A 27,897-nucleotide genomic window follows, 5' to 3' on the forward strand; every position below is an offset into this window, starting at 1 on the left:
TTCACTTGTCATTTTAATTTATCTAAGAAACACGAACTATGTAAATAACAAATAGACTTGTAGACTTTGCCAGACATTTGGCATTTACCCAGGGTGTCTATGAGTAATACAATTTCAAAAAGATAATGTGACTCCTATCTTTAAACTGCTCAGGAGCCAGCCAAAAACAAGAAGCCAGACAAACAGCCTGTAAAATAAAATTATTTTTTTTTTTATTTTCAGAGCTTATAGAAGCCATATTTTATCATGATCTATACGCTGTGTTGGGTATTTGGAGTTCAACTATTATGAAATCATTGCACTGCACAAATGAACATTGTTATCACGGAGTAAGAAGATTTATTTATATGTAGTTTTTTATGCTTGTCCTTTAGTCCAATAATTGTTTTTTTTATTTATTTAACTTTATCAAGATTTTTTTAACAAGCCAGTTCATTTCTGCCCTGATAAGACAAAGTAGGCAGAAATTTGTTGCCATAATTGGATCACAGTCTCAAGGTTTCATGCACACTCTCAAGAGACGATGGAAGTCTCCCAAATTAAAACAAAGGAGCCCAGGGGGTGAAGCGTAAGATAATGTGAGCACTTCACAACGTGAGTTCTCAGGGGAAGGATGCTATCCATATCACACATTGCAAAAATGATCCAAAAGGCATCAGTGTCTTGATAGTCATCTGCAGATGCCATCAAATGCTAATTCCTATTTTCTGTCTTTCTAGTGATAATGCTGTCATAACAGTGTCACCCTTAAAACTTAACAACATCACACTGAGAAAGATAGTTACTTGCTACCGAATCAATTTCCTGAGAGTAAGAACTACACATCTGTTAAAATATAGCTCAAGCGCCAGCATTACGTTGCAGCAGGAAAAGCTGACACCTCAAGGTTGACTCCTTACGTGGGTGCTGGTTTATTTGGTTTATATACCAACTTCTTCACTTTTGACCCAGATCCCTGATGATGGTTTAGGAAAAGCAGCATTCGATGATCCGAAAGGGGTCAGTACATTGGCTTAACAGACTATCCTCCATCTCCAAGTGCTAGCATCAACTGTGGACACTGATTCACATCCCAGCTGCTCCACTTCTCGTCCAGCTCCCTGCTTATGGCCTGGGAAATCAGCGGAGGATGGCCCAATGCCTTCAGATCTTACACCTGGGTGAGGAAACCCGAAGAAGCTCCTCGCTTCGGATTGGCTTATCTCTTGCAATTTCAATCACTTATGAAGTGAACCAGTGGACGGAAGGTCTTTGTCTCTCCTTTTCTCTGTGAATCTGCCTTTCCAATAAAATACAAAAAATTTTTTAAAAAGACCATCCAAATGTTTGGACTCCTGCACTCACATGAGAAATATAGATAAGGCACCTGGCTCTTGACTTTTGCCAGGCCCATTATGAGGCATTTGGATCATCTGAAGAGTGAATCAACAGATGGAACATCTTTCTCTGTCTCTCTAAAGTCTCTAGTGTCTCTGAATTTATAATAAATAAACAACTCTTTTCAAACTGTATAATTATAAGGCCTGTGAGATTCTCATGGAAAAAAAAAAGATAATTACAATTTTAAGAAAAAATACATTTCCTACATGTTATATATTGGGAGAATATATCCTACTATAAATCAATGATCTCATTATAAATTAGAATAATTAAAAATTCAGTTATTCCAATGAATACAATGTAGGTGGTTGATAAAGTTCCATCACTTTTAGTATAAAAGGGTACAACATGAAACAACATCTCTTTACTTAAGTGTTCCTAAATCCACCTGAAAAGATTAGTATTCCACAGTGTTATTTCCTTCATACTGCAAATAATGTTGATTAATTTTCTTAATTTTCAAATGTTGGCTACTCCTGCCAGATAATCACAAATGACCTATATGCCCTTATCTGTTTTTCTACTCACACCTGCAACATTGGTTAAGATAATATACTGTTTGCAATCTTTTAGCTGTTTCTAAGTTATTCAATGACCTTTGTTAGAATATCCTAAGGGCAGTGTCTCAGACAAGGATGATCTTCTGTGGGCTAACACAGGAGACAAATGTATAAACAAACACTCAGAACTGCAGATGGTTTGGGGCTCAGCAAATTACACCGCCTCTTGGAACATTCATATTCCTCTTTGGAATGTTTCGGTTCAAGTCCAAGATCCTCTACTTCTGACATAGTTTCAAATAATGATGACTCATGTACTCGGGCACCTGCCACGCACATGGAAGACTTGTTTGGAGTTCTGGGCTCTTCAGTGTGCAGGCATTTTGAAGGACACCAGCAGATGGAAGATATCTCTCTTTTCCCTCATACTCTTCCTTTCTAGTGGTTGAAAATTTTAGAAATAAACATCATGAATTAATAAAACGTTGGAATCAATATTGCGGTACAGTGTATTAAGATGCCTTTTGTAATACTGGCATCCTAGTATGAGCATTGGTTCAAGCCTCAGCTATTGTACTTCTGATTCAGCTTCACGTAATGTCCCTGGGAAAGTTGCCGAAGATAGTCCAAGTATTGGGTCCCCAACAGTGCTCAACAGTCAAATGTTAAATAAATGAATGCATGATAAATGCATGCAAGAGAACTCTATATAACCTAGGAAATATGAAAGGTAGTAGTATTCACTGCATTGAGGAAGACTTTTCAAATCTGACCTAATGTCTTAAGTAACAGATTGGGTCAAGTTTGTGTGTGTGAGTGTGTGTGTGTGTGTGTTGGCAATATAGGATGGAGGGTGATGAGTAGGACAAATTATCTCCAGTAAAGGAAAGGCATGTTCAAATATAAAGCATGGAACTCAAGTTCCTTCATAGAATATTAACTGCTAGACTTAAAATTATAATAATTGAGTACCATAATGAGAAGAGTCGAAGGTGCTAAAGGTTCAGGACTTGGAGAGGCAATTATTCCAAAAAAAAAGGAACTCGGAGAAAGTGACATATCTCTATATCTATCTCTATCTCTATCTCTATCTCTATCTCTATCTCTATCTCTATATCTAGAGAGAAATCTACTTGACTGATTTGCAATGCCATCTGCACCTATCCTGGCACTAGAAACCAGGTCATCAAAATATATTGGTTAGGTTGCCTTAAAGGCATTCAAGATACTCTTCATGCTCCCACCTTGGCTCATCCAGTTCTAGACGCAACACTGTAGAAATCAAAATCTTGTTCTCATTACTCTGAGTAGCTATCATGTTGGTGTTAATCAGGATAGCTTACATGGACTTTTGAAACGTAGCTCTTTTTATATGTTTTTTTTCCCTGTATTTCCTTACCTACTCTTCTGTTTTCTATTCTTCCTGTACCTAGGGAAAGGCAGAGAGAGGGTAAGAGGGCCACTTTCAGCTGCCTAACTACACCAGTAAGCAGGGATGCAGGATGGCCATGAACACTGTTCCAGGGTCCTGATGTGGAGCATGTGCTGAGGGTATTTCTTGTGTGGTTTTGACAGTTCTGAGATGCTGCTGATTTTGTTGCTCCACAATTGAGGAAATCCCTCCAAAGTCCATCAGCTGACAGTTCACCTTAGAGTCTCGACTCTCGCAGATACAGTCAGCTGATGAATATTGTGGCACAGTCTGGCATGGCGGGTCTCACCTTGGCATTTGCTACTGGGTGTTATAGCCTGGCCCAGCCTGGTCTGCCCCTAGTTTCAGCTAATGATGGTGGATATTGCAGACTATCCCCACTAGTGTTGTGGAACAACCTGGCCTGTCCAGCACCCCAACCTGATTCTCAGATTTGCTAGTGGGTGCTATGAACTAGCCCAACCTAGCTTGCCCCAGACTTGAGCCAAATGTATGCCAAAGAGTACTGTAATCTGGCTTTGTCTGAGCCATTCCCAGCCTCAGTTATTAGCAGGGGCTAAATCCTGACAGAGCACCTCCTAAGTTCCTCTATCAGGTTTGCCCCAGTTGCAGATCTTGTATATATCGGTGAGTTCTTTGCTCAGCCTAACTTGGTCTAACTCCAAACTGGCAAGTGCAGTGGGCTTGCCTGACTATCTGATACCCATTTCAGCTCTTACCATGGGGTGCTATAGGCCAGTCCTGCCAGGTCCACCACTAGACTTTCAGCAGATGCCAAGTCCTAGCCCAGTCTGTCTTACACCCACTCTCGCATGGGTGGCCCACTTCACCTTGTCATTTGCCGGTGGGTGCTGGAGCCTAGCCAAGTCTGGCACACCCCTGACTCAGTCCACACTTATGCTGAGGGTTACTGCAGCCACACTGAGTTCAGATCACTACCTCCATTCTGGCCCCTGCACTCACCACTGGGAACTGCAGCCCAGCTGGGGTGTCCCCTTAATTTCCCTAATAGGCCTGTTCTCAGCCATAGATTTTGTGCATGCCAGTGGTTGCTCTGACCCAGCCCAGTATAACCTTTGCCATCAGATGCTGCATCCTGGCCTGGCCCAGCCCACTCCCAAACCTAACTCTCAGCAGTGGGCACTGCAGCCTAGCCCTGTCCAGCCTGTTCCCATGCCTGGATTTCATGCACACTGGTAGCTGTAATAGCCTGGCCCACTATGGCCTGTACCCCATTCTAGCTTCTAGGCATGTTGGTGTGTTATGTTTTCACCTGACCTTGCCAGGTTCCCCATCCACCCATCTTCCCACTCTCCCAAACCAACCCACACACCTGCTGACAAATGGAGCAGCCTTGCTCAACTTGAACAACATCCAGCCCTGAGTCACGTGCTCACCAGCAGGAGCTATATCCCACAAGGGGATTCCCCAAGTTCCCCCAGCAGGCCTACTTTCAGATCCAGATCTGACACATGCCAGTAGTTCTAGGCCCTTTCCTCTGCTCCCTAGTCTTGGCCCTTGTGTGTGTTGGTGAATACTATGGTCTAGCTCACTTCACACTCAGTTCATGGGCGTGCTTACAGGTGCTGCAGCCTGGACTAGCTCATTTTGTTTCCAACTTCAGTACATATGAGTGTCAGTGAGTTTCATGGTCATGCCTAGTTTGGCCTGTCACCACTCCAGCTCTTGAGCAAACCAGTAGATAGTGCAGACCCACAGGGATGAACCCTGACCTAACCAGACCAAAGCCGTCTCTTCCTTTTATTGATGTATTTCTGTCAACAGAGTTCTTGGATCACAGGTACACAAGTAAAGCTAAATGATGGATAAAATGAAAATCACTCAGCTCCATAATAGTGTTAACAAACAAAAGCCTCCAGTACCAATGTTAACCAAGAATTTTCAATATTAAAACAATTACATCCACATTTATTTTTTTATTTAGGAAAGAAGCCATCTCATGACTTGAAATCAGTGTGGATTAATGAATGTTCCATTAGGAAATCACTGTTACTGTACTAAAGTTAATGTGTAAAATTATAGTGATTTATATTTAATGTACAAACCAGGATTATCTGTTTCCAATGTTGAGATCCCTTAATTACCAAACTCATATGAAATATCTTAGAAGTAAACATCACTCCCATTTTTCAGAGAAGTAAACATTACCCCATTTTTCATAAAAGATGAGTACCTCAGAAACTCATTCATGTTGCATTTATATGTTGTTGAATAGTAATATTTTTGCAAGAGATAAAGACATAATTTTATGCTTCATTTTTGACATTTACTCAAAAAACCTAGTTCTGGAATTCACCCTCTTTGAGAGCGTCTTAAGGACAAGGTTATGATTTTTTACTTTCACTGTATCTTCCAGTGGTCTGACATTCCTTCATGCAAGGATGACGTAAAAGGAACATCCTTTATACTACAGGTGCTTTATTACAGGAACTTAGAGGAGAGACTGCATTTTATTTACCTCTACATCCCCAGTGGCCAGCAGGATGCCCGGCACAAAATAGACCTCTGAGGAATGTTTCTTCAGTGGATGAAATGACTTTATCTGTTCTATAAATCTAGCACTCTCACCTTAGTGAATTGGAGAGACATATTTTATGATTTGAATAAAATTTGGTTCCCCCAAAACATGCACACTAAATAATCTTTCCTCCTTTTTTTCATAAAAAAATTACTTTTATCTTGAAAGCTAGGCAAGTTGACAGATTTTCAGAAGAGTCTTGCCTGATCACACCAAACTCACTCCCATCCCTTCTCTCTCAGTAAAATCAATTGTTGTATTCTTACATTTGTGGATTGTGTTCAGTTTTGCATTATTGCACTTGTCAGACTGTCACTGTAACATATTTTGTATGTCTCCAAAATCTTCATGATGCTCTAGAGTGTGACCCTAAGTGCCTCCTTCATTGCTTCATTTTCAAGTCTCAGTACATATTTGGTACTTCAACTATTCTCTCCATTCAATGTAAAGACATTGTGTTGAAATATTATCAAAATCTTACATGAAAGGTCTTCAAACAGCTCATGGAAAGCAAGTATCATTTTAAAAAATGCATCGATTTGAAATTTTGTTTTGCAAAAGTTATCTTTTAGTTTCTTTTCTCTATGAAATTTTCGAAGTACTATTGTGTTTCATTTTACAATTACGTAGCTATTTTAACCAAACAGACACAAAAAGTCATGCAAGGCTGATGAACCCATTTACTATCTACATTATATGGGTTCTCTGGGGAAAGCCACATAATAACTCATGGCTTGGTGCCTGAGATCTACCCTTTGTTCTCATTAGACACTGGGTTCTGCAAGGCCTCTGTACACACACAGCTCAATGGCTATCACTTTCTTTTCTCCTCCACCTTCAGTCATCAACTGGATTCATCATTTCCTTTGTTGCAGGTGGTTGTGGGAAGGCTATTTTGGGACTGCTATGCCAGGTTATTTGTGTTTTCTGTTCACTTCTTCTCATCCCCCTTTGTTACTATTCTTTTCTCCAAGTAAAGCTTCGTTCTGTTGATTTGTAGCTTCCTGTCTGGACTCCTGGTGACTCTTAGGTAACGATCCTGATTCTTTGTTCCTTCCCTGTCATTCTTCTTGCTTTTCCTCTCACATTCCCACCTATCTGACCTAACTCTACAGACCTCTCACATCTGCAACTCCATAAACTCAAAGTTGAGGCCAGAGTTACGCCCTCCAGTCATAACGTTCCCGTACCCTTCCTGAATAACTGTCTCCTGTACCTTGCATCACTCAACCATTCCACATAGTGCAGAGTCCACCTCCTGCCTAAGGAGCATGCTCACTGCATTACTGTTGTGGTTTTTCCACACATTCAGTTGCTGCAACCTGTGGCAGGATGGTTGCCACAGGCTGCTTACATTAAGAACAGGGACAGCATTTTGTCCTTAATGGGATGGAGAGTTAAAACTGGATCATCTTCCTTACATACAGGTCTCCCACCGAAAACCACCATTGGTAGACCTACTGTCATTTCCACACAGCACGGTTGCTCGTCAAAAAAAGATGTGGCGATGGGCTTGAGTTTATGGGAGACTGTGCTCTCAAGATGTTCTCCCCTCCTGACCTATTAACATATTTTTCCCTTCCTGTTCCCAGACTCTATACTTGACTGGCTTTGAAGTATTAATTTCAGAGGGAAGAATGCTTCTTCTAGACAGCCGGAATCACATTGGCCAGAATTCTCTGTCATTTTATTTATTTTGAGATTAGATCTGGGCATAGTCTAGCACAGGATGGATCTGTGGTGGCTAGCTTTATGTATCAACCTGACTGGACTAAAGCATGCTCAGATAGCTGATAAAATGTTAGCCCTGAATGTGTCTGTGAATGTGTTTCTAGAAGGTATTACTACTTGAATTGACTGAGTGAAGACAATCATCCATATCCATGCAGGTGGTCATTAATCAACCTGTCTAAACCCTGAGGAGAAAAAGGCAGTCAGACAATCCCACCTTAAATTTTGACAACTGTCAGATACTACTTATTTTGGGACCTCAGAGAATGGAACTTTTGCCATGGCTTTCCCTGATTCTCATGCCTTTGGGAACTGGAATGGAAGCATTGGGTTTCTTTCACCTTCAGCTTGCAAAGGATAACTCACAGGACTTAGTTTCCCAAGTAGTATGAGTTAATCTTTAGAATATCTTTCTGTATGTTACTGGCTCTATTTTTCTGGAGAAGTCTGAATAACACAGAAGGCTAGTAGCAGAAACAACATCTTAGTTCATGAAAAGGTAGAAATAAGTATTGATTTTGATGTTTAAGAATTTACTTCTTCAGAACAGTAAACTTCCTTCGGGACTAGGGAGAGGAGCTTTCTCTGGTCCTTGCCTGGTTCCGACTTTGGGTCCCCACCCTCTCTCGCAATGACCATCAGGATCGCTCCAGAAACCCCTCAAAACAAGCAAACAAACAAACAAACAATCTAGAACAGATAGAGAACAACAAGGAAAGCTTGGAATCAGACAAGAAATGGTCAGCATGGATGCACTTACACCTCACTGGGTGGGACACAAAGATTAGTTACTCCTCACAGGGGTATCGAAGATTTCTCTGCACACCCCTCCTAAAACTGTCCACCTAAACTGTTGACATACGTCTTGTTAGAGTTATAGAGTTAGACTACCCGAAAAACAGCTAGGTTCAACAAAATCATGCTTCAACGCTATAAACTGCTAAATACTAAAATTAAAATAGACATGAGACAGCCGAATAGTAATCTATAGTCATTTTAAGGTGTATAAAACCTGGTTCTATATAAACTAATAATTGAAAAGTCAATGAAGAAGTCACAGGATGTGGTTCAGAACTTGCATTCCTTTTTTTTCTTTTAACATATTGGTTACTCAATACCATGTCAATTAATTCCATAAAGTTATAAATTGTTAATGATATTATGTCGGGGCTTTAAATTGATCGGGATGATACTCTGCCGGCTCTACCTTCAGACCAGAGATGGTCTCCCCAAGAAACCGTTGAACTTATCCGGACAATAAGATGCTGGACTTTATGCTTGGTAAATGCTTGCAATGAAAGAATCTCAACTGAATTTGAACTGTAGTAATGCAACAGGGTGGACGAGTCCCCATGTGGGGAGGCCTTGGGGAGGGGTGGGGGGAATCCCAGTGCCTATAAAACTGTGTCACACAATGCAATGTAATCAATAAAAAAAAAAGAATTTACTTCTTTACACAAATTATATAAAATTAATAACCACTTCAATACTGTTTTTCCTACAACCCATGGGTTTTGACACTTTTGTTTTTTATTTGCATTTCTTCAAAACAGTTTTTTCTCTAAATTCTTTACTGACTCATACAGCACACAGCATCATTTTTTCCAAGAAGGCTTTTTGGTTTCTTTTTTATTTCTTCATTGACACATTGGTTATTCAGTAGCAAATTATTTCATTTGATTTGATTTGATGACTTCTCATTTAAAGGAATGTATAATAACTGTGTAATAGACAATTCCTATCTAGATGTGAAGGTACAAACCAGCATGCATCTCTACTTTCAAATCAAAGATGGTCTCCCAGTGAAAATGTTGGATTTATCTTGACAATAGGATGCTGGATAATCTGCCGTTGTTTGTATGGGCAATGTCAGGATACATTTAAATAGCAGAATGATGTAATTTTGACTGTTTGTGAAGGACTTTACTATTGTAATAATATGGGGGAAATCTGTTGTGGGGAGGGAAATTGGGGAGGGAGTAAGGAAAATCCCAGAGCCTATAGAATTATATTATAAAAATAAAAATAGAATAGAAGGAAAAGGAAAGAAATTTCTTAAAGACAAAAATGAAGTTAAATAAAATGCCTACTTATTTTTACATGAAATTTGTGCAGTGTAACTGGGAAATCATAAGACCTCACACACACCCCAATATTTTAGCTGGTTATGATGCTGTCTCTTTTTAATCATGATATCTGGACATTCATTACATTTAGGCCACAGTTTGTTATGGTTTAGTCGTGATTTTTGGTGTGCCTGCCCAGGTTCATGTGCTGGAAACTTGGTTCCTACCTTGGCAGTACTACAAAGCGGTAGAACTTTCCTAACTGTGAAGTAATTATGTCATGAGGGGTCCATCTTTGAGAAGATTGATGCCTTTCTCATGAGATAGTGATAGCTCCCATGAGGTTTCCTCATGGGTTGAACGAAGACTGTATGTGGCTTCTGAATCTCTCTGGGTCCTGTCTCACAGGTGATATCTTTCACACGTGTTCCCACCATTGTGATGCCATCTGCTATCAAGCCTTACAAGAGGCCAAACAGATGGGGCTGCTTGATGTTTAATTCGATAGTTTTATGACAATGTCAGGGAGGATTTTTAACAAGCAGAGGTTTCAAAGTATTCTAGAATCGAATTTATGAGTAAATGCTATTCTCATAAATAGATCCTAAAATAAGTACCCACAAAATGCCCCTGGGAATAGATTATGTATTCCGTATGCCTAGACAATAAGCGTAACTGTAGGGAAATAAATAAGAAATGGAAAAATAAAAAAGAAAAGTAAAATAGAACTAATAAGTTTAGGACAGTCAATATGCTTCTCCAACAACATTTTAAAATGTTGCAGAGGGAGAAACAAAGAAAATGAAAACTCTTTCATCTGCTGGTTCACTCCCCAGTTAGTCACAAAGTTATATCAGGCCAAAGCTATGATCCAGGAACTCAATCCAGGTCTCCCACATGGATTGCAAGGGCCCAAACACTCGAGCCTTCCTCTGATTCTTTCTCCAGACCATTAGTAGGCAACTGGATTAAGGCGGAACAGCTGGGACATGAACGGGCACGCTCAGACTTCATCCATTACACCACAGTACCAGCTCCTCACATCATGATTTCTTGACTGATACTGTAGCGATTGAAATGTGGGCAAATGTATATGAGGCTTACACGCACATGTCAGCAATTCTTACCCATTGGATATTAGTTTTCTTATCCGTAGAAATGTGAACAACAACTAAGCCTGATTTCATTGTGTTTAGAAATTGTGAAGATTCCCAGGGTTTGAGAACAGTGTTCTCACTATAAAAAGCTCAATCAATCTCCCTTTCTTGGAATTGTAAAATGACTCTTTTTATCTTTGTAATAATCTAATTACAGGAGTAATCAGATAGGAGAGTTCACTGAGATCTCAGGAGATGAACCCAGGCAAAGAACTGCCAGCCTTGCTGATTTGCTTGATTTGACCATGAGCAGAAGCAGAGTGGCAAAGCCCAAGCAGTTAGGAGCAGAAATAGGGTAGATTCCATGGCTTGGCCCCCACCAGTGCCACATTGAGTGCTGTTTGGTGTACTGAGGAAAAGGCTGGCGAGGAGCCGCTGAAGGAACAACAGTGAATTCCACGTGTGCTAAGCTGGGAAAGAACCCACATCCAGCTCAAAGCATTACGTTGGTCTCACTGGGAAAACAGTACCCACTTGGCATCCTATGGGCTCCACCCAAAATGCATCCAGGTGGCCTTCAAATCTAACTACTAGCAGGTTCCAGCAAGACCAAAATCGCTGACAGTCCAGTGATTTAGGACAGCTGGCCTCTCACTAAACCTGGGCATTGCTCGAACTGAGATTGGGAGAAAGACTATGCAGGCAACCGTGCAGGCACAGCACAGGATTACAGAGGGTAGAAAGCAGTGAGCCATGAGCTGAGGCTATGAAGACAATGGTGGAAGCCTAGCACAAGAGCCCGGGACTGAAAATCAGTGAAGGGAGTGGCAATAGTGGCACAAGATACTCCATATGAACAGGGTACTGAACACAAACAGTAAAACAGACCTGTAAACCAGTGGGCAATACAGCTTAGAAACCAGCAAAGGAGAAGAATCAGCTAACCAAAACTCTGGTTTTGCTCGAACTCATTGATTAAGAACTTTCAATATACACCAGATTTCCATCTACTTGGTCAGTATTTATAGCTAGTGAATAACATTTCCTTAGAAGCTTTATTTTTCTAAGTCTTCATTATCATTTCTACTGTCCTATGAGTCATGATATCATTGTTTGTATTTTAACAATGTAACATCAGCAAAGAAAATAAATATCACCCAAATACTTTGGCTGCAATATATTTAGATTTTAGATCAGTTAATGTGATTCCCTGCTAGCCTAGTGAGTTGATTTGCATAATAATACGCAATCAGTAAATAGCACAGTCCAATGCAGCAATTCTTTTTTAAGCATTTCTGTTCACTGTCCAATTTTAAGCACTTCATAATCATTTTTATTTGATATTATTCACAATAAAACTGAACTAGGTCAATATAAAATTCACAAGCACCCAGGCTTCTCAAAAATTCCATATGATGAAGCATTTATGTCCTTCCAAGGAAGAATAAATTGGTACTAGTATCTCCCCATCAGACATTCCTGGAAACAACAAAGAGTACAACTGATTGAACAGAACTTCCATATGTATTACATTCCATAGCATTTGGGCCAAACAAGTATTGATCCAAAGCCAAGTACCTAATACAAGCATTCAGACTGCAAGGAAATTCCCTAAAAATCCAGACTCAGGTTCCTATGTCATTAAAGCCATTCATTTTCCTAGTTCAGCTTCCACAATTGTCCTCAGTTGAATGTATTACTAAGGATGTGAATTCTTCTGCCATATATTTTGATTCCAATTCAACATTATCTCTCCTAACCACTATCAAAATTTAGGTTGATGCCACTTCATTTAAAGCTCAATCAAGTCTTTTTACTGGTATCAAAATGCCTACTATTTGTCTTCTGGAATATACCCTTATCCAGCAGTTTTTTATTCTTCTTCAGTACCTTTTGCTCCAAGAATTCCTTTAATACCACTTGTGCCTGATGGGAGGATATGTTGCAGGATAATGTATTTTGATTCTTCTTAGGTTGTGATCTGCTGAGCTTATCTCAACACCCAACACAGCTTCAAACAACACTTCTCTGAAAACCTCAGATGTTTCTTTCTTAAACCTTTACATCTACATCCCAACACCTACTAAAAATACTCATTAGATGCTACATAGACCCCAGAAACTTTATATGTCAAAACCAGCTTCTTTGCGTGATTCTCACTTCGAATCTTGGTAAGTCGAATTATCATTAGCACAAGCAACAAAGTCAAAACTCCTAAAATTGTGCTAGTATGTTCTATCTTGCTTACCATATCAATAAACCTTTGGATATTTTTGAAATATTTGAGTAGGGCAAGCATTGTGGCACAGTGCCTTAAGCTGCTGTGTGTGATTCCTACTGGCAACAACCATGTGCTAGTTTGAGCTCCAACTGCTCTTTCTGATCTCGCTCTCTGCTAATGTGCTTGAGAAGTCTACAAATAATGGCTCGCACACTTGTGTCCCGTCCATTTTCATGAGAGCTTAGGATCAGGTTCTAAGCTTTCAGCATTTGCTCAGCCCAGCTCCAGATCCCTGATAATGTGCTTGGAAAGGCAGTGGAAGACGGCCCAAGGGCTTGGATTCCTGCCATATTTTTTGGAGATCACGATTAAATTCCTGGCTCCAGTTTCTGACTCCCCTCACTCAGCCGAAGTAACCATTTAGAGACTGAATCAGTGGATATAGGGTCTCTCTCTACCTCTCTATGTCCCTCCTTCCATGTCTCCCTCTCCCCCTCTTTCTCCCTTTCTCTCTGTTGCCCTGTCTTTAGCATGAAGAGATATGAAGAGATGAATAATTCCTTAAAAAAGTGATTCCCTTAGGAAACATGTGGAAATTGAGATGACAGTGGATAGTTTCTCTTCCATAGTGATGCAAGGTTCTTGTCTAAAGCTATATTAGGAAGGCTTATCCAGATCAGAAAGGACATAGCCAAAGACCAAGTTGCCATCCCTGTCTGCATTCTAGGTCTTTCTCAGAGCATAGGAGCAGATCTATTCTGTACAAAGCATGATAATTTAACACTTCCTTTGGAATTTAAGATGTTTCCTTTAGGAAACCTGTTTTAATTAATATTTTAGTAAATACAGTATTTCCTTGCTTTACCTCTTATAAAACTGTATTATTCACCTTATTTGTGAGAGAGGGAGGGAGGGAGACTAAAAGAGCTCCCATTCATTGTTCTACTCCCCCCAGTGCCCCCAATAGCCCACGTTGGTCCAGGGTGAGTTGAAAACTCAGTGTGCAGGACCCTGACTGCATAAGCCATCATCTGGTGTCTCCCAGGTTGTACATAAGCAGCAAGCTGGCAGCAGGGGCCAGAGCCAGGATGCAAATGAAGGGACTTTAATATGGAAAGGCAACACCCTAAACAGCTTACAATCGATGTCAAATGCCTGCTTTGTAGTTGAACTCTTAATGTTTTAATGTAAGAATGAATATTTACACATACTGGCACTAAGAAAATGCTTTATGTAAATATATCATCTTCCCTAAAACCATACATCAGGGACCTTATGAACGAACATTGGTATTTCTGAGTTGTCTCTGTACCTACTCCAAAGTTGTATATAGGTAGCTTTCATCATGCAAATTTAAAATACATAACTTGATGCTTTGATATATATATTTATTAAGTGGCCATTACCTAAAAGCAAATTTGACATCTATAGCTTGCATGGTAATCTATGTGGTGTTGTGCTAAAACACCTAAAATTTACTTTCTGGACCAGTGTTTAGCCTATGGTTAAGATGCTGGATAAGGGGACTTGGCATTGTGGCTCAATACGTTAATCTGCCTCAGTGCCAGAATCCAAAATGGGAGCCAATTTGTGTCCTGGCTGCTCTGCTTCCAATCCAGTTCCCTGCTTATGGATTGGAAAAGCAGGGGTGGATGGCCCAAGTCCTTGGATGCTGCACCCATGTGGGAGCTCCAGAACAAGTTCCAGCTATTGTGGCCATGGGAGATGGGAAGAGGTATGGAAAGGGAGGGAAAAAAAAATCCGTAAATGGAAGATCTCTTACCTTATCTTTATAATTCTACATTTTACATAAAAATTCATAAATCTTCAAAAAGAGGTAACAGAAGCCATCTAAGAAGTTTGGTTTATGTGTTTTTTGTTTGTTTGTTTGTTTCTCTACATCTGAGTATTTGGGCTGTGCCCAGCCCTGGCTCCTGATTCCAAGATCTAAATAATGGTTCATGTAATTGGATTCCTGCCAACCATATGCAGCCATGGGTCAGGTCACTAACTTTTGTTTTTTTTACTTAGACCAGGCAAACCTTGGCACTGTAGCATCTGATATTAGATGCCAGAAGTTAGATGCTCTCTTTCTCTTTTCTCTCTCTCTCCATTTTGAATATAATAAACAAGCAAAATAAAATCTATTCTCAACAAATTTCTATTTCTGCCTACTTTTTTAAAAGATTCATTTATTATTATTATTATTATTCAAAAGTCGGATTTAGAGAAGGTGAGAGAAAGCACTTCAACCCTCAGGTTCACGATTCAGGATTGGATCATGCTAAAACCAGGAGCCAGGAACTTCATCTGTCACCCAAGTGCATATTTTACATCTAGACTTATGCAGTAACTGTCAGATATTTAATATTCTTGTCTTTCTAATTTGAGAAATGTAGAGACACAGAAAGATTTCTCATTCACAGGTTCATGCCCAAAACCCCCACAGTAGATGGGGCTGACCACGCTGAAGTCAGGAGCCCTACATTATCAATTATCTCCCACATATATGGCAGAAATTTGAATTATTGAGCTATACCTGCTGTCATGGTGGGTACACAGCAGCAAGAATTTGGAATAGTAAGCTAGAGCAAGGACTCCAATCCAGCCACTCCGACTGGGACATGGGTGTCTTCGCTTGCACTTTAACCGCTAGACCAAATGGCTGTCCCCCTAGTCGCTTTATGAAAGAATGACTAAGCAATCGCTTTGGTTTCTGCTACCAGGAGTGTTCTCACAAATTCAATTGTTTTCTATCATCCTCTTTGCTTCCTCAATAATGTCCGTCAGCAAACAATCAAGTCTCCTTTACCTTTATTCATCCTTCGATTCCCTTCTGTCTCTCTGCAGCTCCTCACTTGACCTGGAAGCTGCTGTTCTTTTACCAAAACATGAATTCAGTGCTTCAGGGGATGTCTCTCCCCCAGTGCTCATCTCTCACTTCAGCCCTCACCTGCAGCCAAACAATCCAGACGTCTCCTAACTCCCTTAACATAGAGGTAGTGAAGGTAACTTCATCACATTTAATGTATGCAAGAACGTGCTTACTGAGCCTACTTGCTAGGATGACATGGACCAAGACGATAAAGAAGAGCAAACCATTAGAGAATCTTAACCAACAATTCAACAAATACATAGCATATAAAGTAAGTTTCATGGTTACTGAAGTGTGATGAAGACAGGGTTACGGGGAGGGCAGGGAAACGTAAGGGGGTTATCGTGTTCTGAGATCAGAACTAGTGATTCAGATCATCGCAGTGAATCTAAAATCATTTGTGCTTGTGTGGATCAGCTTGAAACCACTGAAGAAGACATTTGGACATTTACCACAGTGCAAGTTGCAGCGGCCTCCCCCAGGCAGAAACACTTCTGTGTCTGATGATGTCTAGTGACTTGCTTAAAAGAGGATGAAACAACATCCCCTCAGGCAAGCAATACAATTTAAATGGAGTCAATTTAGAAACCACAGTGCCTCTGAAAAGGCAGAAATTTATCCAGATTCAGACATTTTGCTTTTAGGAACTATGTCAATAGACCACTCAACAACTCTAACGTAGACATGGGAGTGAGTGAACAGAGCTAATATAAACATTCCATAAAAGTCTTCAAGTACTCCAGAGTATAAATTAAAAAAAAAAAAATACAGGGCAAAATTCTCAGGATGCACTATTTCAAATTAGCAGAAACTAACTTTTTAAAATTAGTCAGTTGCAAATTGAAAGGTTATCGTTTCTTCCAACATAAATAATACAGAAATGTTGATAATATGTATTTGTCTTTTGCAAAGTAAAATTTGCTGCTACATTACACCTTCAAAGTTATTTAATCCACCATACTTCATTCAGGACGCTAACACTCACCAGTCCTCCAGGGTTCATCAAGTAAATTATCGACTGAAGTCGCCAAGTCTCTAAAGCAAACTGAAGTTTAACTGAAGCTTCATTGCTATACCCTCCTACCCACTCCAGAGAACTAGGCCTAGGATCTTTTAAAAGACCAAAATCGTGTGCTGAAATTTTCGCATCTGCATTCCACAAGTTTCCACACAAACCCATAAATATATCACATATGTGAAAAACATTAAAGCATAAAGAACAAAAACTGAGTATTAAAAATCAGCAGTGACTTTGAGATTGCATTTCATGTATACCTAGAACACATACTTGTAACTTGCTTGGTACTGCATGGCCAGGGTTTGTCTTAAATATTTCTATGAACAATAACATGCACCCCCTGCATACACAGGGAACTTTGGTGATCTTCTGGAAATCGTTACATGATCTTACCTTGCTTCCGTTTTCTCTCGCCTCTCGTTCCATCTTCAGGTCAGAAACTAGAAGGTTCTTGTATTTGTTTTTTCCATTACTGCTGGGATCGTCTATTCTGTATTCTGAAGTCAACTGTGCAGAGAGGGGACTGTCGCTCAGGTTCAGTGGCTGTTCATCCTGCTCCAGCCCAGTTTTGCCATCACTGTTGGAGTCACCCATCTCCCTGCTGTGCGCTCCCCCTGAAGCAACTGAACTGTGCCCCAGGGTCTCGTTGCCATTAAAGCTCTCTGCAGCAGAATCATCTGTGGGCAAGAAGATTTTATATTTTCATTTTAATTAATATGATACTCAGTTTCTACCTCAGGTAGCATTCATGAAGAGCTCCTATGACATGAATGGCATTGTGCCAGCTAATGGCACACATACTATTTAATGGAACCTAAGCAATAAATTTGAGAATGAGTTGCTGTTTGTTTTTCAATATGATAGAAACTTTCAAGCCCAAGCAGTGAAAAAAAATGTGAACAAAAGAGAGAAACCGCACGACATAAAAGGAAAGGAAATTTAATCAAGGATAACTTGTGTCAATTACATTGCAAATAGCTTTGTTTTTCATTACGAATACCCAGAATTCATAAAAGTTCTCTGCTCAAAAAAGTTCTCTGATCACCTATCTTTCCAGTGGGAATGGAAGTTGGTGCAAAGTTTGTGAGTTCTTAATGCACATCCAGATCAGTAACCTACTCTCCAGGCGATAAATTTCTGTTCCTTTTATGTCTAAGGAGTTAAGTCACTGTGAACAAGCAAAAACACATTTGTATCAGTGATACGAGCAGCAAAAATGAAGAAATGTTATCAACAATCAGAAATATAAGATTGGATTAGTAAGTATTGGAATGGTTACAATATCATTTAGTTATTCAATATTCAATTTTAAGATATGGGGAAACATGAGTCATGAAGTTATTAAATAAAAAAACCTGCGGAGTATACCTAAAATGATCTCAATTTTATAAAGAGAAAACACATGAGCAAATTTTTACATAAAATAATAACCATTTATTTTTTGGCTGATTTCACCTTTAGTCCAATGGTAAGAGTTTATTATTGATTTTAACAGATTTTGATGGACAAAGTTGTTAAACTGTTTCTCTTAAAGTCCATTAATTAAAGCACACAAATTTGAGGAAGCAGTAGGAATAATGTTCAATATATGTGATTTCTTTAATGTTATCAAGTAGACATGTTGGTGGGTTGCAATGAAATGCTGCATGCATTAAAGTAAATTGCATTCATGAAAATGATTATCTAAATTCAGGATGAGTAATATAATTCATTTGTTTATTCATACTGTCAGTAAACATTTGTTAAATGTCTGCTTTGTGGGTAATAGGAGGTTAAGCATTTATTTTTTTATGAAAGGTTCTGCCCTCAAAGAGTTTATAGAAAATTAAGAGTCCAAAATATTTTTCTTGAACTATCTTGTGAAAAAAGCTAAAAAATGTACAAATGGAAAAACACTATTAACGTACTTTTTTATGTACCATCAAGAGTTCAAGTGGAAAGGAAAAATATGCAGGACAATTTAAGAAACTGACCATAAACACTACAATGTGGCCTACAGCTTTAAGTTTGAGAAATCAAGAACATCCTTTTAACTAGCCAAGTGTAGGGTTTCTGAAATGCAGAATTAGCACAATGATTTGTGTACTTGGGAAAATTATACCTGATCTTCCATGCTTACTTAAATCCTTATTATTAAGTATGAAAGGTCATTTTTGATTTTTCACTTATTTTTTTCAAGAAACTCCAAAGAAAAATATGATGTACAGTCAAATCCAATCATTTAACTCATGAATAAAAATGTGTTTGAACATGTATGTACTAGAGTCAGTGGAAAATACTAAACATTTCATCTAAGAATGCTTTACAAACTAGAAATAACCAGGAACATATTACATTTTTAAGTAAAATACACATTTATATGAACAAATCCAATTCTACTATGATTGAAAATCAAAAATGCTTTATCTGTTTCTTAAATCTGAAACCATTATCCATTACATAAATAGGATATCACTGATTCATTTTTCAGTTAAGAAAAATAAATTTTGAGAAAGTCTTTATAAATACTATGTATAATTTTGTTATAAAAATATAAACAATAAGAGAGAAATATTTTTAGACTGAATAGTTCACTCCAGATGTTACCAAGGTAACAAAATTCAACAGCTTTACATATTTCATTCTTGAGTAAATCAGTATATTTTAGGACAAACAAATGATTTCCTACTTTATATAAAATAAAATGCACAAATTAAATGGTTAAAAAACAATATCTTCGATACTGTTTTATAAATCAAAAAATAAAAAGTTTTCACTATTTTAAAAATAAATGTACAATATGACACAGACACTAAACTGAAGATAAATTAACAGTTGTACATTGTCTAGTTGCAGGTAACCATGTTAGCAATTTTTATGATCATTCTTAAGGAGGCTTTTCTAGAAATGTGAAACCACAGACCTCAGACTGCTCTTTGTCATAGCCAATTCACATCAGTTCATTGCTGTAACAGGGTTATCGCTTTAAAGGGGTTATTGCCTTCCTTACCCAATACAGTTTGCTCCATTGCTGCTTCTGACACGTGGGTACCGGACTGCCACGCAAAGGGTGCAGTGTTTAGACACAGCTTTCGGGTTCCCAGACTCAGGTTGGCAGTTCTCTCAAGGTCTCAAGCTGGGCACCACAGCATTTAAAGGAAAGACTCTCTGTGTGTGAGCCCTAAAGAAACACAGCACCTGGAGCTCTGGGAAGTCAGACCGCCTGGGGTGCCTAGCAACAGAGGAGAAGATGGAATGTGGTGACAGGGGCATGTGGCATCTAGTGAGATCAGAAGGATGGTTGGAGAGCTGAATTCAATTTGTTTTGAGGTCAATGTTGATGAGATGGATTTAATGTTTTCAGAATTCACATGTTTTCTCAGTCAGCTCAGCAGAAACTGCTTTCTAGAAGAGCTAAGAATACTGGATAGTGTTAGGCGAGTTTAAGTTCTTTCAAACAGCCCTAGCTGCATTTTGTGCAAAAATGGCTTTCACAACACCTGATTGCATGGTTAGTTCTCTGTATATAAAGAGACGTGACTGGAAGCATTCTTATGAGGTTCATGTGTATTAACCCTCTCTACACACACATGAACTCTCTTCGAACAGTCACCTGCTTTATCACTCAGTAGAATTTCACCATTGCCTTTGGTCAAGTGCCTTGGACAAAATGCACAGAGAAGACACAGTTACATAGCCTCATATATACTCCTCATTTTGAGATTAATATTTGGAAATTTTACCCTAAAATTCAGGCCAGATGCTCACAGGATTCCTGAGAGTTTTTATTTATTTTCGCAGATAGACCATAATCTTCCTCCTCAAGTCATTTGATGTCTCCTTAGAAAACTTCTTTGAAAATCTACTTGCCAAATAAAGACTTCAGGTATAACTCTCTTTTCATTGCTCTTGATATCTGCTCTAAGTCCTCTCCCAGCCACAGGGCTCAGTCTGCAGCAAGGGAGTACTCTATGTTGCCAGACCACACCCCACATTTTATCCATAGCTCCTTCCTTTTGTCTTGATAGTCCTTGTGGCACGTCCCAGCGCATCTCCAGCACAGACCCTGATGGTCTGACTCGGTTCTGCTGGAGGCCTGTTTTTACTACTTAAAAACCCTGCGTCATCTTTCTCATTTTGTTTTTGTTTGAAACTTTGAAATATTTTTCCTGTTCTTTGCATTTCTCTTTTACTTACCCTCCCAAATGCATTTTTAACAATCACATTGCACTATTGTCTATATTTTATTATCTTCTATGCGAAAACTTCAATTTCTGACTACACAGTACCACACTTTCACGGGTTAAATATACCACAAACACTAATGATAAGAATTGAAAGCACAAACTTGCATTCTTATTGAAGTTAAAATTTGATTTGGACAGTATACCATTTAGAAACATTATCTTAAATATGTAATGAAGAATGGTGCCACATCATGAGGTGAAAGTACTCCTGCTAATGAGAAGTTTATTGATATGAGTAAATATATGTGTGTGAAAATATATGTGTGTACTCAGAGGTTAAAAGACATTGATTTTGAACAGATAACATTGCTTTTACTTAAATAAGATATTAACAAGGGTTTTAGTTTTCCCCTAAATTAATTCTACAGAAGAATTATTCTGGTATTTTTGTTTGGTGGCTCTTCATTCATTCTTTGTCAATAGAGGAATGATACCTAACTTCAGAAGGTAAGGAGTAAAAGTAGAGAGGCAAGTTGGATATTTCGAAGCAAAAACGTATGTCAAACCATGATAAAATTAACTCTGAGCAATCAATGAGGAAATACTGCTCATGTGATTTTATTCAAAATATTGATCCCAACACCCACTGTGTACAGACACTCTTCATGACCCTCTGCATCAGAAGAGATTCCATTTTGGATTGATTCTTATCTCAGTCAATAAGGTAGGAAGCACATCTGTTCCAGGCGAGCTCACATAGAATGCAAAAGGAATAAACAAAGGTCTTCAGGAAAAGGAAGTCACACACATTGCTGCAGATAAAGAGGGCATCATGACAGACCTTACAACAGAGGGGAAATTTGAAGAAGGAGAGTTGTCTGTAGACACAGGATGCTGGGCAGAGCAGTTATTCTAGGCAGGAGAGTGCGTAAGGAAAAACATCCAAAGGAACCAAGACCCAGGAAAAGACAGGAGATTGAGCATCTTCCATACAGTAAGACAGGAAATGATGTCATTTCCAGACTTGTGGATGTTTTACTGTGTATCTTTTTAGTTGATCTTGTAAAATCAATACTTATTCTACCACAGCCGGTACTTGGAGAAGCAGTCTGATCACATGAGTATACTTTGAGAACATTCCATTGATTTCTGTTCCTGTTTCTTCTAAGGCACAATCAACTGACCTTTAACAAAACCTTCCACCAACACCCAGATGACTAATATTTAGAAAGAAGTATTTTATACAACAAATGTGCCAATGGCTTCCTAACCACAAAACGAATTGGAAAATATTAATTGCATACTAACACACAAGCTTATTTAAAGATTTGAAATATAAGCTCTTTCATTAAAAAAATTCTAAGAGTAATTATATTTCAATAGTCTAAAAATGTGGTTTACAAATAGCTGTAATTTATTTTGCTTGCAAAGTCATGGATACTATAAAGGCCTCCATGCTTTATGGTCTATACATAAGCTTAACAGAAGGGGATTTTAAATTTCAGTTAGTGGTAACATGAAGATATAATATAATATAATATAATATAATATAATATAATATAATATAATATAATATAATATATAATCTTTCCAAGTCATAGCACTGATCTATACCTGTGGATACCAAAGTAAGTGCTCTTTTATATTTTAAGAATTATTTGTTTATTTGAAAGACAGATTTAAAGAGATAAGGAGAGACAGAAATATCTTCCATCTGTTGGTTCACTCCCCAAATTACTGTAATGGCTGGAGCTGGTCCAAAGCCAGAGCCAAGAACTTCTTCCAGGTCCTTCTACAGGGCCCCGAGGCTTTGGGTTATCCTGTGTTGCTTTCCCAGGCCATAAGCAGAGAGCTGGATCAGATCTGGGGCAGCCAGACTAGAATCGGTGCCTATATGGGATGCTGGCACCATACCACAAGATTAGCCTTGTCAGCTGCCATGCTGGTCCCAGGATATGTGTTTTTGAACTATATTTCATTCTCTTCAGTTTTTTGGAAGCAGTATCATAATGGAACTGTCATGAGTTTTCATGCTGATCTGACAGTCTTTATCAATAATTTGTTTAGTCCTGTTGCTCATTGTACAATACCTTGTTATCTTGTGGGTTTTGTTTGTTTCTGTCTTGTTTTTAATGTGTATTTTGGGGGAGAGGCACCTGATCTACAGTTTAAGATGCTGATTAAGAAATCCATATCCTGGGGCTGCCGTTGGTAGTGTAGAAACCTAAGCATCTGCCTGCAGTGCCAGTATCACCTGTAGGCACCAGTTCTAGTCCTGGCTGCTCCATTTCCAATCCAGCTCCCTGACTAAGGTTTGGGAAAATTGCAGAGGATGGTCAATTCCTTGAGCCTCTGCATTCAAGTAGGTGATCTGGAAGCAGCTCCTGGCACCAGCTTTGAATTTGATTGGCTCAGCTCTGAAAGTTACAGCACTTGGAGAGTGAAACAGTTGATGGAAGAGCTCTCTTTCTGTCTCTTTTTCTCTTGGTGTAAGCCCACCTTTCAAATAAAAATAAACACGGCTTTAAAAAAGAGAGGGAGAGACACATCCCAGCTTGGAGCCCCTGGGTTTTATACTCAGCTTTGACTCCAATTCCTGACTGTGTGCACCTGGGAAGGGTTAGGGAGTCACATCCCTGCCACTTATCTGTGAGATTGAGATTGAATTCCTGTGCTTCCAGCTTTGGCTCTAGTCCAGTTCTAACCACTGTATATTTTGTAAAGTAGATCAGCAAATGGGCGCTCAATCTCTTTCTTGCTATCTCTTGGCCTCATGAATAAAAGAGTTAAAGAGATAAGAGAATTACAACAAAAAATTAAAATAAAAATAACCATGTGCTTTATTTACCAACTGTATTTTAAGTTTCCACACGATGGGTGTCTTACATCTTGAATATTTTTCTGTGCCTTTGAGGTACCAAGCATACTTTTTTTCCTTTAGACCAAGAAAACTAATATTAGATATGGATGTAGATAAACAAGGCAAAGAATGCCACAGATAAAAGAGCATATTAGTGTAGCTGTGAATGATTTCATGTATTGGTAACTTATGACATTTTACTCTAACTTCACCACTACAACTTAAAAACAAATCAGTTCTCTAGAATCACAGATATTCTGCTTCATATGCAAACAATACATGTATAGATATAGATATATAGATAAAGAGATAACATCTCATGTTAGATGTAAAATGAATGTAAGACATTCATGCCATAGCACTCAAAATAATTTCAAAGAAAACTGACAGCTAACCTCTGGAGAGAAATTTCCCAGAAAACACATTAAATGGACAATAAAAATGAGAATATTTCATATAGTGTTATTATAAAGTCATTCTACTAGGAAATGATCTGAGCATTTGTAGAAGAAATGGCTCAAAAACTTGTCATTAATCATCCCCAATCAATAACTCAGTTATGTGAACCAATGCCACAAATTAGGAATATGCCATTCTGAACGGAAATGTTATAACTGAAGCTAAAATTAACGTGATCCATACAGAGTTTGCCCCAAAATTGGCATTTGCCCAAAACCCAATCAAGACAAGGTTTTTTTTTTTTTTAATTGCGTTGGCACTGATACTTTATTAAAAAAAAGAAGAAGAAAATTAGAAGTGAAATGAAACAAAGGACACCCAAATGTAACACACTTAGGCTTAAAAGAAGTGTGTTGGAACTGGATTGGACTGTGGTTAGCTTAGATTAATCCCTTCATCAAGCACAGAGTAGGTAGCGTTCACTCCAGAGAATGAGGCTCCCTCGCCCTGGAGCAAGCTTTGTCAGTGATGAAGTTTCTTCAACCATGCTTCCGTGTTAACATTTTGGTGGTGTGTTTTGGATTCTGATTCTTATTTTCTTGACCAAGTCAGCCACTCGTCTGCCCCATACATTTGTCTGGGTTCCTGTCCTACTATTCACAGCAGCAAATTATTCTTTACCATCATTCTTGTCATCTGAAGTCTATGATTCTGTTTCAGGATCCAATTCACAGGAACCTTAACTGCCAAATCCTGCCCTAAGCTGACATCCCCATAGTTCAGCAGAACAGCAAAACCATGTTCTTGGGGACAACATTGATAGAATTATGTTTGTCTTGGTAAGACAAGTTATAACAAAGAACAGACAATAACTAAAATACAGGAACCAGCCTTTTCAGTGAGGGGAAGCTAGTGATCCGGAGCATACCCACAGCATATACTCTTCAGGCCTTAACAATCTGATCTCCACCACTAGGAAGCAAGCACAACACAGATTTCACATGCTTTTGCTCTCCAAAAGTCTTTGCCACTTGATCTTCACAAAAGCAGTTATCAGATGGTACTAGAGGTATCTGTGACTGGAGGCATCATGTAGAAACGGATCCTATCAGGCCCAATGGTATAAACGTAGATTGCTCAAAACCCATCATTTAGTTTATTTTCCTTAAAAGAAATGTGTAACTAAAAACTGGGAATGAAAAACATCAGCCTTGTTTGAAAAACTGTCTGTGGTGGCATAGGTGGATCAGCCCAATTGGAGAAGGATATCCACCAAATGAACACTGCGTATTAAATCTTTCTGTGTACTCCCCTGAATATAAATTATTGATCTCTAAAATTCCTGGAGCAAACTTTTAAAAACTTAGTTAAGGTGACCCCGAGAGAAGGCACTGAGTGTGAGGGCTGCCTTTTGGGAAATGTGATCTATCTGGATATTTGAAGTTGCTTCTCCATTGCCAACAATATCCACCCGGAAAACAGGCTTCTTGAAGACAGAGGCCAGCACTTCCAGAAATCCTGCTCTACAACATCAGGCATTTCTGGCTTGCAGAAAGAACATGTCCAAAAGCAAGACAGACACCCATCATTTTACAGCATGCAAGTGATCAAGGAACTAGATCACAAAAAATGAGGACTGTGTGTTGGCTTCGGTCACTGATCCCGACTCCTAAGGAAACAAACAATATCCAACCAACTAAACAGGTTGGGAGGTGAACTCCAAGGAAGCCACTAAAGCACTTCTGACTCTCCTTCTTTATAAAGAGAAAATAAGAATGTAAAGGCAATCGTCATAGAGGCCACAGGACGTATCCTTTGATATGACATTCCACCTGGAAAATTCCCTAAGCAATTTAATTGCTGGCAAAATAAATAAAAATACACAGTATGTAGTCAAGTTAGTAGTTATGAACTAGTTGGAATCAGGAGTCCAACAATAAGTAAAAAGAAACAATGTGTAGTAGAAATATTCATTATAAGCTGGTAAGTTAGAACCAGGAGTTTAATATTTCCCTGGATTTCTTTGCTCTGTGACGTTTAAACACACATCCTCATTTCCTCAAATCCAATCTCCTCTGCTGTATATAGGGTTAAGTAGTGACAGATAAATATGTTAAGTAGACCCATTAATTGTGTAATTTTCAATTGTTACATACCTAAAACTAAAATGAACATTTCTGGGTAGTCTGTTCTCAGGAAAGCAGGTCTGGCCCACCATCAACCCAAGCTGCTTTAGCTTGACATTACTTAGATTTAGTTCCAGTTTTGGGATATTGGTGATTTTTCTGAAGGAGGAACAATACTTGATGATGCTCTGTGTTTTAGTATCTAAATGATGGCATAACCATAACACTTATAGAGATGCTAATTAATTGTATACACACCCTCTTAACTCCAAAGTGTGGGTTCCAGTGGCCATAACCCTTCTACTTCAGAAGAATGTGCACCTGTGACACAGAGCAAATTGGCATCACTGGAATTAAGACTTTTTATGTTAAGCTCCAGAGAAAAAGCATAACAATTTTTGTCACAGTCACAGCATTTTCCCACTTTGTGTCTTTCTAAAACACAGGGAAACAAACTCCTTCACATATTTTATAAGGCATTGCAGTCCTCCCTAACAGATTACCAATTTAGGTATTTTTTTTCTTATTGTAGTCCCATTATATATTATATGCATAGAGTAACTGAATGTTATTATACACACATATTATATGTGTAGAGAAAGTAACCTTTACTATTATATCATTTGCTTTACTTTTGAGAAAACCAAGGAATAAGGAGCAATATCAGAAATATGATGGAATAGGAAATTTTGAATCTACCTTTCCTCAACAGACTCACTAATTCAACAAAAATTTATGGAAATCCAGAAACTAATTGAGATATTCTTACATATCAGACAAGTGCAAATTCAGCCACATGAAAAATGAATATGAATATTTGAAAAAAGCCTGATACAGAAATATAAAACAAATAGCTATGTTAAGTAAAACAAAAGCAAATAAAAAATTGCATGTTGAAGTTTCTTAATGTCAAATAATTAGAAAACACTAAGCTTGAAAATATCTTCAAGGTCTGCAGAGAGGGGGTATAACTGCATCAAATATTTGAAAGTATTTGCTTTTATTACCCGTCAGGATTACAGACAATCAAAACTACAGAGAAGCTCTACAAAATCAGTTTGTGTATAACATATGAGAAGTTCTGGTAAAATTATCATGAGACAAAGTATTCTGCTTACTGGAGAGCAACTGCCAGTTCTTATTCCATCATGAATTTTTGATTGGCATTTAATAAACATTCAGTTACTAGTTGCTGAAGTGAATCCTCACAAAATGAATAACTATGTAGCTACTGAAGTCTGAGAAACACACTATGAAGCTCGTTATGTTCTCGAATTACGTACTCTATGATTATTGCATTAGAAACTGACAAGAAGTATCAGCCCCACCACCAAAGTTTCCTGACCATAATTCCAAGACCCTGTACATCACACACATTATTATGTTAATACTACTGTTGATCTTATATAGGAGGTGGGCCTCTGATTTACTCACATGAGCCCATTTTTTAAAAATACATTTTATTACTATAAAGAAAACAGATTTCA

At 38.5% G+C, this 27,897-nt stretch overlaps 1 protein-coding gene across 8 annotated transcripts in view; it reads right to left on the bottom strand.

Moving 5' to 3' along the window:
• The window catches only part of NOL4 (nucleolar protein 4), a 264,078-nt gene that overhangs the window by 85,970 nt on the left and 150,211 nt on the right, over positions 1 to 27,897 (bottom strand). For 6 of the 8 annotated variants that reach the window (XM_040984706.1, XM_040984711.1, XM_040984710.1 and 3 more), the window contains one exon: positions 17,253 to 17,536. In XM_040984706.1, coding sequence (XP_040840640.1) covers positions 17,253 to 17,536 — 284 coding nt within the window. Of the gene's footprint in view, positions 1 to 17,252; positions 17,537 to 19,848; positions 19,868 to 27,897 lie in introns of those variants that run through there. The other 2 variants (XM_040984714.1, XM_040984713.1) reach the window with 1 other exon arrangement.

Source organism: Ochotona curzoniae, unplaced genomic scaffold (genome assembly GCF_017591425.1).
Source record: "Ochotona curzoniae isolate NIBS_2020 unplaced genomic scaffold, NIBS_Ocur_1.0 contig_43, whole genome shotgun sequence".
NCBI classification, from domain to species: domain Eukaryota; kingdom Metazoa; phylum Chordata; class Mammalia; order Lagomorpha; family Ochotonidae; genus Ochotona; species Ochotona curzoniae.